At 33.1% G+C, this 10,785-nt stretch overlaps 1 protein-coding gene across 2 annotated transcripts; it reads left to right on the top strand.

Annotated features, from left to right (window-relative positions):
- Positions 1–271: 271 nt before the first annotated feature.
- LOC133870110 (EG45-like domain containing protein) lies at positions 272–1,525 on the top strand. 2 transcript variants are annotated; one of them, XM_062307161.1, is made up of 4 exons: positions 272–403; positions 642–758; positions 863–1,163; positions 1,365–1,525. In XM_062307161.1, the coding sequence occupies exons 2-4, from the start codon at positions 644–646 to the stop codon at positions 1,369–1,371; spliced, it is 423 nt and encodes a 140-aa protein (XP_062163145.1). In that variant the 5' UTR covers positions 272–403; positions 642–643; the 3' UTR covers positions 1,372–1,525. The 2 variants fall into 2 exon arrangements, with proteins under 2 accessions (XP_062163145.1, XP_062163144.1); XM_062307160.1 differs by lacking the exon at positions 272–403 and having other exon boundaries at positions 565–758.
- Positions 1,526–10,785: the final 9,260 nt, after the last annotated feature.

Here is a 10,785-nt window from a genome sequence, read left to right on the forward strand (position 1 = left end):
CGCCCAGCTGTGCTACTTTTGTGCTTATTTATATATATATATATTCCCCTACATGCAGATCTGTCCATAGACAACATAAAATTCACCGATTGAACTTGCCCATGCTACCTGAATACTAACCTTTTTTGTTCCTTATTCCTTCCTCCTGGGAATCGAACGAACCAGGTCCGTTCATCTATATATATATATATATATATGCGATTAATTCTGTTAATTAGTACGTAGGATTTGAAGTTTCGAGCAGCAGTGAGTTGTTAACCTCTGAACTATTGAGAAACAAGAGATCGCAGCAATTCCATTAATACTTTCTAGCCACTTGTTTATACAAAAGCTCCAACAACTAATTAACATCTACAACTATTTATCAGTCTCCTATATACGTACGTACATCCAATATTTTAAGGTACCTATCTTTATCTATTTCACGTTTAACTTCATTTTCAAAAGATATATGATTGAGCTTTTCACTTTTCTTTTTTTCTTCTGTTTTTCTAAGCCAAGTTTTACTTGTTAGAATGGGTGTGGAAGGAATTTAGTTTGAGGGTCCTTTGTAGGATCGTATTCTCCTCACGTACAACATATATATAGAGTGGCGGATTCAATTTTGAATTTTCCTCAAAACTCTCTAACTTTTTTTGCAGGAATGTCTAAGCCCCAGCTTCTGTCTCAATGCCTATTTCTATTGCTCCTAGTACAGATCTGTCATGTCTCCCATGCTGATGTTGGCACAGCTGCCCACTACAGACCTCCTTATTTGCGTAAGTCCTACTGAACACAAAATTAATGCCTCCTAACTGTAATTCAAAATCTTTCAAACAAAATACCATTTTTTTTTTCTCTTTCTTGTGTTATGATCATATAGCCACCGCGTGTTTCGGAAGTGATGCGGAACAATTCCCATCGAGCAACCTGTTCGGGGCGGCCGGAGAGGGGATATGGGACAACGGTGCCGCCTGCGGGAGACAATATTTGGTGCGGTGTATAAGCGCACGTGTCCCTCGAACATGCATTCCGGGCCAAACCATTCAAATAAGGATTGTTGATCGTGCACTTACTTCCGTCTCTAGGCCTTCCACGGATGATACAACCATGGTTCTTTCTACAACTGCTTTTGAAACAATTGCCAACGCTTCCGCTGCATTCATTAATGTAGAATTCTTACAGTGAGTGTCTTTGTCTTTCTTCATTTTGGTTTCTTGTTCTTCTTTTTCTCCTAATCACTTCGAGTACTGTTAATTAGCCTTAACTTTTCTTTTAGTCTTTCTCTTTGGGATTTTCATTGTTTCTTTTCCACTCTTGAATGTCAAAAAATTAAAAAATTGTTGTTGTTCTTGACACTGAAAGATTTTTGTTGGAATGTGCAGGGTTTGAAGCGGAGATACAATATTGATTTATTATGGAGCTGAACCTCATTTTTTTGCTTCTAGATTTTTGGGGGGAAACATAATGTATTTACTTGATTAGGTCGAAGTTTTTCTTCATGATTCATAATTATGTACAGCTGAATTGTATTTGGTCATGTTCGTCTTACTACATAATTAATTAAGATTCAAATTCAAAATATATATAATAGAGTAATATATCATACCTCTAGCCACAGTTGTTAAAATGATTTGATCTTAATTAAACACATAATCACAAGTCAAATTTTAGAGAGGAACCTTCTAGCCCATCTCCAGCAATAATAGCTAAAGTAGCTATTGAAAAAGTACAACTCTCTACTTTAGCTACTATTTTTTTTTTATACTCTCTCTAACAGATTCTCTATTCTACTCTTTATTTTTTTTTAAATATTATTTTGTGTGGAAGAAAGTGCAAAAGAAATAGGGAGAGAGTGTGTAAAAGGAGAAAGGGAAGAGAGAGAGAGAAAAAAAAAAAAAAAAAAAAAAAAAAAAAAAAAAAAAACTGTTTTTAGTGTGAATAGTAAATAGGCACTTTCTAGAAGGAAAAACTCAATTATGCCTATTATGCTAGAGACGAAAAATAGGTCATAATAGTTAAATTTGACTATTATGAATCATTTGCTTATTCTGTTGGAAATACTCTTACTATTCACACTAGCTAGAAGGAAAAACTCTATTCGATCTGCATATTCTATTGGAGATTAAAAATGGTTCATAATAGTCAAATTTAACTATTATGAATTATTTGTCTATTATGTTGAAAATACTTTTAATTAGCCTTTTTTTTCTTAATTTTAATGAAGTTGGGTTTTTATAAAAAGCCAGATTACCTATTCTTAAACTCAAATTCTTTAGTGAAAATTTCTCTAAAAGTCCCCGAGGTATGAGTGTATGACCTTTTACCAAATAATTCCCAAAGGTTTAAATTTTATTGATTTACTCCCTAATTAAGATTTTAATTGTTATAAAATAAATCATTTTGTTTATCTTTCATTTAATTTCTAACAATGCAGGGACGTGTCTTTTTTAATAAAAATGGCCAGGCTACACAAAGCATATGTCATGCGCATTCATTCATTCTCATTTGTTGCGTTGGGTGGGAACGCCTTGCAGGCCATCCTAAGTTCCTAACTGCTTGGGGTTGGGTTGGCGTGACTACCTCTTGCCACAACAAATGGGGTGGGCGCAACCACGTTCTGCCACAATAAATGGGTTGCTGCACTTACAGCAGACGGGTGTTTATGCAATCACTCCTCCCATAATAGATGGTATATTTGGTTATGCAGCCACCTCCTAACTCCTACAACAAATGCCACCATCTCCCACAATATGAGGGTGACTCCAACAATAGAAAGGTGGCCGCAGAGTCACATCATCAATAGATGAGTGGTCGCACAACCACCCCCCTTCTAAAATATAATAATATTTCTCATTAAGGTTTGATTTCTTTGTAGGGTTTATTCCAATTACGTTAGAATACTTATATTCTCTAAATTAGGTTTATCGATATTTACCTTATTTAAGTTAAGGGTTTCTTGCTCACTACTCATGATCTCTATATAAATAGATAGTTATGTAATAATGTTTAATATATATAGTGAATAGACAAGATGTAGCTCATATGCCTATATCCGCTTCTGCTCTCTTTTTCTTTCTCTTTCACGTAATATTATAATTTCCATTTTAGATTTTAAATTTTTACATGGTATCAGAGCTAGGTTAATTCCGTGAACTCAAATGATTTTTTCTTCTTTTTATATATATAATAATAAAGGGTGTTGACGGGGACGTCGAATTGCTCTCTAGAGGTCGTCACGGTACGTCGTTGCTCTTGCCCAACTGGCTCTTGTTTTCTTCACAACGCGCGTATAAGCTTTTGGTTCCTTTTGGAAGATATTTTACTATCAGATTGCTATGTGGTTGAATCATTGATATTATGGTGGAAGCTAATTAAGCCTATACGAAGAATTGTAGTCATGCTATAAAAGATGTTCTTCCAGGCGTTTTGTCAAGTCAAACTTTGAAGACAGTACTGTCGTGAAAAAGAAAAGGAAAGAAAAAGAAATCCCCCTTTTTTGGATTTTTGGTCCTATTTTATTGTGATTTGTGGCTTAATTTATTAACAAATCTTGGCACGATGTGGTTTGGCTCTTTACAGGATTTTTAACAACTAGTTTATGTTCTTTGACCATCATTGTAAGTTGCTGTTTGGCCCCTCATGGGATTCTTTTAACGGATAGTCTCCATTCTCCGGCCATCACTTTCAACATTTCTCGCAGTTCATGGGCAAATCTTGGTACAATGTGGTTTGGCCCATCACCGAAATTTAACGGCTAGTTTCCGTTCTCCAACCATCATTGTCAGTTGCGGCTTGGCCCCTCACGGGATTCTTTTAACAAATAATCTTCGACCGTCACTTTCAACCTTTCTCGCGGACACCGTTTTGATTCAACCATCGACTTCGGTTGCATTTAAATCCGTTTTCTATTTTCAAACTCAAGCTTCCAGAATCTTTCACCTTAAGTTTAAGGAAAGATATGATGTTAGAATATACGGAAAATATATTATATTTTTCATATATTTCATATTTGGTTGATATTGTAATATTCTCTATTTACGAGTTAATTATAATCAAATTTTGAGATTGTAATCAAATTTTGGAGATTTGATTATCATACTTTGTATTTACTCTAAACCCTATAAATGTGGACCTTTGTATTGTAGACAAACAAATCAATGAACACAATGTAGTCCTTAGGGATAATTCGTAGTACTGGTGGACATAGGTGTCTAACACCGAACCGCCCGTAATTCTTTATATTCTTTTCTCTCTCTTGTTTATGCTTTTATTATTCTATTTTAGATTTATACAGATTTGTTGACGAGGCATTTTTATTGTGTGACATTTTATGACATATCATTGATGTGGCGATCCATTGCGGTATGCATCTAATGCGGTGAAGTTGATTGTGCAATGTATCCACGTTTAGCAAATTATTGGATATGACGTGGCATTTTGTAAAAAAGTTAACAAAAGGGAGACAAAATGAGTGATTTGATATGAAATTAATCCTTACGAATCAATTTGATCAATTTTAAACCTTAGGGAATGATTTGGTAAATAAATAAATAAAATCAATTTCTAGGAACTTATACAATATTTTTCCCTATAAAAATCCCTCCTCTACATACTTATGGTGTGCAGAATAGACCTTTAATTTGTGAAATGAATTAAACAGTTATTTTTAGAGAATAGTTATTTTGTTGTTTGATTAGTTTTTTATTCTCAGAAATAAATGAAGAATAGTTATTCTTCTAAAAAAATAAAAGGGATAGTAAACATTTTCTATTGGAATGGAACATTTTGTTATTCTTCCAGCAAAAACCTTCAACAAGAATGACTGAAAAAACTGTAACGACAGAGAAAATAAGTCATAGTCGAGTCCCCTCTCTCTCTCTCTTAATGCAAAACGAATAGATATTGTTCTTTGCAATTGATTAGCATCTAATAGAAGTACATAAAAATTGAGTTGAGTAAACATATTTGGAAAAAATAAATAAATCACTTTTGAGTTTGGATTATCTTCTCACTATGAAATCTATTAAAAATAAAAAAATAAAGAGTTTTCATTATGAATATATTTTCATTTCTCTTCTTTCTAAATTTTCTGAGCAGCCATCAATCATACATATAGAGTAAATTAGTTGTTGGCGTTAGGACTGACAATTTTTGATACAACCCGCGAACCCAACACGAAATTAAAGGGTTAGGGTTAAACTTAAAAGGGTTTTGGTCATAAAATAGTTAACCCGTTAGACCCGTTTAATAAAAGGGTCGTTGGGTCAACCTGGTTGACTCGTGGGTCGACCCGTTTGACTCTCTAAATATTTTCTCACTTCCTTTAAATATTGTTTTTATTGATTTGGTGAAAAAGTAATCCTGAGTTAGCTAGCCACTTCCCCAAGCATCTTAATTTTCAATGCAATACTTTCATGAGTCACATGTTGGATGTGAAAAAAGTAACGAAAGTGAAAATGTAGAAAGATTAAAAAATTGAATGGCTAGAGAAAATTGATCGAGCACCAAATTTAGAGGGAGTATCCGACAAAAACTAATTTGGAGAAATGATGGAGAGTTTGATAGACGTTGGTTTTTGAAGATTTTCTTAAAATTTTGGCTAAAACTACATGATAGATAGCTTATTGAGGATACTCTAATACTCTTCTTTGAAACATACCCTAATTCTATTTTTTTTAGAAAGTCCACTTTTCCCCTAAACTACCAAGCATTTTTTAATGTCTTCCCTAAATTTTAAAAATTTGCAATGTGGGACTCTAATCTTTTAGTCCCTTTCACCTCAATTAGGATTTTTCATTAAATTCTAACTGAGGAAACAAAAAAGACTAACATATTCATTTATAAAATAACAAAAAAAAAAAAAAAAGGAAGGGGGGACATGGCCATGGGCTGTATTTTTTCCTTAATTTTATTTTTCTAAACTAAGGGCATAGTTGTATTTTTAAAAATTTTACGGGTAGAACAGACATTTTACATGCTAGCAGTTTAAGTTAACGAAAAAATTAAACGGTTTCCTCAAAAAAAAAAAAAAAAATAAACGGTAAGGGGTGATTGAAAGGGTTTGAAAAATCAGAACTTGCAAATTTTTAAAATTAATAAGGGACATTAAAAAAAATACTTCAGAGGGAGGAAGTTTTTTTTTTTTTTTTCCTCCTCTTCTTGTTTGCCCAAATTCCTTACTTGGGTTATGATCATACAGCCACTGCATGTTTTGGAAGCAATGCAGAGCAATTCCCGTCAAGCAACCTATTTGGGTCGGCAGGCGAGGGGATACGGGACAATGGTGCCGCATGCGGGAGACAATATTTGGTGCGGTGCATAAGCGCGAGTAAGCCTAGAACTTGCATTCCAGGCCAGACCATTCAAATAAGGATTGTTGATCGTGCATTTTCTTCGGTTTCTAAGCCTTCCAGGGATGGTACTTCCATTGTTCTTTCTACCACTGCATTTGGGACAATCGCCCAAGCTTCGGCTACATTTGTTAACATAGAATTCCAAATGTAAGTCTCTTTAGTTGTTCTTCATCTTTGCTTTTCTTTTTCTTTCTTTTTTTTAAACATTTTGATTGTTTAGCCTTAACTTTTCTTTTAGTCTTTCTGTTTGAACATTTCCTTTGTGCACTGTTTCTCTTCCACTCTTTCATTAATTGTCGATGTCAATGTTTGAAAATGTCATTAGAAAAGACAGTGAAAGAGATCACATGATGCATGACATGAACATAAGAATTTTGCATGAGATAATTGGTCTTAAAAACCAATTTAGAACTTGAGATATTTAAAAAAAATCGTTTAATTGTTTTTCGTTTTTTAAATCATCATATGTTATTTGGGATTGCAGTTATAGTTCATGAGGTGAATTGAAGTCCTCATATTACATTGTATGTGATTTATGTGTATTGATTGTTACTCATACATAAAATATCTAAATCATAAATTATAACTTGTAAAATTGAATTCATATTCATTGATAAATTGCAGTTTATAATCTAGTAAGACTATAACCTATTAATTAATTAACCACTATATGATAAAATGGTTTGTCTTGATCATTGAAGTTGAGATAGATTTTCGAGTAATATGTTAAGGCATTAGGAACTAATACATTGAAGTGGATTACCATGAAAATATGTTCTACAAATTATTATCACTTAAATGCATTTCTTCTATCTAGCTACCAAATTGCAAAAAACTCTCCATTCTAAGAGAAGAAATGATAGTTGTACAACTCTTAACGCAATTTCTGTATTATCTCAATAATTTTTTTTTTCAATTAATTATTGGATCTATTTTCTTACATGTGGATCATACATATCCGATAGTTTATTTTAAAAAAAGTTATTAGAATTATACAAAAATTGTAAACATATCATATGCAATGTTGACAGCTTGATCGGTTTGATTTACCAATAAATTTGGGATACTGCATGTTTAATACTTCCGGTATTATTTTTTAATATTATTATTAACAGTAAGCATTGCAAGAACATTTGTTCTCAATATTGCATCCATATATGGTCTCCTATATCCCCTTAATTAAGGTGACTTAATGAAGTTGATTATTTAGATTCAAGTTTAATGAAAATATATGATGATACATAAAAAGGGAGGGAATGGGAGTGGGGGAGGTTTCGTTATTCTCAACACTCATGGGATTTTTGTTCGAATTGAATGTGCAGGGTTTGAAGTGTTGATTTATCAAGTGATGGGGCTAAACCTTATTTTTCTGCTTCTAGAATATAATTTTGAGGGGAAATTAAGTCAACTTGTTTAATTACTTGATTAGGTCGATATTTTTCTGCATGATTCGTAATTATATATGTCTAGTTGCATTGTATTTGGTTTTGTTCATCTTTCTAATAATTCAATTCAAATACGATATATAAAGCATAACATTTCACCTTTATCTCATAACTTTTACACATAACCCGTATAAGCATTTCATCACATGCATTAACATAATAAAGCAGTCTTTAAAAGATTTTTTGGCACATCATTCGAGATAATATTTATAAAAGTAGTCAATGTCACAAATTTAATGCATAAGAATATTTCCATGCATTTCAGAATGCTAAAAAGGTACTACAGGGTTTTTTTTTTTGAAAACATTGTACATAAAATGCATCGGGTCAATATTTATAAAAATACTAGCACGAGGATAGCTTGCTTATCTCGATCGCTTAATTCCCCTTGAAAATTGTCTCTGGATTCTCCAACATCGAAATCTTTGAAATGATCTAATTTCAGTCTCCAATCTAAATTACTAAGAGCAAAATGGTTATTATGTCTGACTATCGAACGTTCGGTTATTGTATCGATCATTCGGCCACCCTACCAAACGTTCGTTAATCTGGCAAAACCTCTATTTCCAATAAAGGTCCTAACTTCTCCCATTCTAACATGATCTAAGGTCCTAATATGACTTCTAATACTATTCTAAGCATAAATCCAACATCCACACATGTTAAAGTTCATCCAACTTCATCAAATACCTAACCCATCATTAGATCCATCATAAATCATCATAACAACTCATGGGTCTATTAGTCTATATCTAACCTCACAAACAATAAGTAAATAATGCAACACAAACAAAATACCATATACTATTATACTTAACCATAAACATAAACTACATATGCATTATCTAACCATCATTCTTTCAATAACACACTTAAAAGCTTAAATTCACAAGTTAAGAGGCTAAGCTATGAAAATGAAACCAACTAGCGGCTAAAAAAGTTACATCATTTAAAAAACAAGCCACAAGAGAGCACCTTCTCTCTCCAACTCACTCTCTCTCTTTCTCTCTAGGTTTCTCTGAACTGAAAGGGCCGGGGCGAAAATTGTGACTAAGGGACGTAATATCCCTCTTATAGTTGAGCTAAATGGATAAGAATGACTAAGGTGCCTCATATTTTTTTAAAAAATATCTTATGACAGCTTCGAACGTTCTCCAATGATCGTTCGAGAGAAACTTTGAATGTTCGCTTATTGGACAATTTCAAGCAAAAGTCCAAAATACACCTCCCACACTTGAAACCAACTTAACACACTCTTAAGCTAATTGGGATATACTTAATCCCGATTAAAGGTCAGAGTATTACACTAGGTAGGTGGTGATTCCTAGCTATGCGCTACCTTAGTATGTTGGGCCTTTGGAGCCAATGGACTTCCTCTCAAGCCCGGCCGTTTGGGCTAGTGGGCCGAGCGGGGTGTCTATCCTGAATACCATAGAATAGCTTTTATAATGTCTAATTAATCAAGTGAAATTAGCCATCCAAATCATGAATTTTATGTCAATTCATTCACTTATAGTCTCATATATGTAAATTAGAATTTTTATTAGATAAAAACAACTACTCATACTTTTCTTTTGTCGGTAAATAATTTTTTTTTTTTTTTCCGGGTGAATAAGATTTTCATTCCAACATAAAGTATTACAATGATACACTCCAACAAGATATAAAACCAAGCCGGATCACAAACAAATCTACAAAAGAAACCCAGACTGCCCATCCTCTAACAATCGCAAAACTGTTTCCACTATACCAAACCAAACCATAAAACTATATATCATAAAACATGACAACATGCAGTACAAACGAAACACTCCAAAACCCCACCAGAAAAAGCAGTAGCCTTTCAACCACCCTATACCAGTATACTCAATTGAATACTCCAATTCTCATGCACGCGGCTTTTCATTAACAGTTAAGAGTATTAATTAAATAATTAAATTAAATTCATGATTAAATTGTTATTTTCTTATCGACTTACGCTCTTGGGATAAGCGTTAATTTAACCCTAACAATAAAATTCTTGAATTTTCCTTTGCCTTTTCTCGTAATCCTGATACTACTCTCGATGATCATTTAATAGTCTTTTAGAGTCTTAGACTTCATCTTACGTGGTTAAAATATATATATATATATATATATGCATGGACCAGGTCTTATAGTAATTATAAGTCTATATTTTTTTGTATAATTTTTAGTAATTATTTTTTGTAAAAATAAAATAAAATTGACTTTTTTGGCTCCTCCCAACCCCAAAAACAAGCCGGCCAAAAAATAATGATAAATGCAACGACAACGATCATAATCATTCATAGTAGATCACTCCCACACACGTGACTTCATCACCGTCCATGTGATCGACGGAGGCTCATTGTACGGTGATGTTTGTAGCTAGCTAGCTATATTGTTTTTATGTTCTATCAAGTTGGCTGATTGTATTGATCGGAAAATGCTAAAAATATTATTAGTGCATGAATCATTTTCCGTATTGATTTGATTGGTTTTGATGAATCTGCACGTGGAGGCCATATGTTGGCCACGTGGCTGATTGGATTAAGATGTCGGATAAGTGATTCAAAGAGATCACTTATGAAACTCACATAATCAAATAAATAATTTAATAGCACAATTTTTAGTTAGTATCGATCATTTAGTTTAGTAGTGGATTGAGTTCATGGCGGGTGACATGGCCTTTTGGAGCCACATTTCATTTGGTTAAAATGTTAGCTTACTAGCTTGATCGTTGTCTCAGTTAAATGTTTATTTTCATTCCTTTACTTATGCTTTATTTGTTTTGTCGTAAAATATTTTTTATTGTGAAATTTTTTTAGGAAAATCATTTTCCATAACAAATGATTTTCTTAAAAATATTTTTCAGTATTTGACTTGTACGAAAAAATCATCAACAATAAAAAAAAACCGGCAACGAGATTCCGGCAATAGTGAGTGGAATCCGTAAACGGTGGGCCTGATTCCAGCCAGTTTCACTGGAATCGGGCAACTGTGAC

This window comes from Alnus glutinosa, chromosome 6, assembly GCF_958979055.1.
Source record: "Alnus glutinosa chromosome 6, dhAlnGlut1.1, whole genome shotgun sequence".
Taxonomy (NCBI): domain Eukaryota; kingdom Viridiplantae; phylum Streptophyta; class Magnoliopsida; order Fagales; family Betulaceae; genus Alnus; species Alnus glutinosa.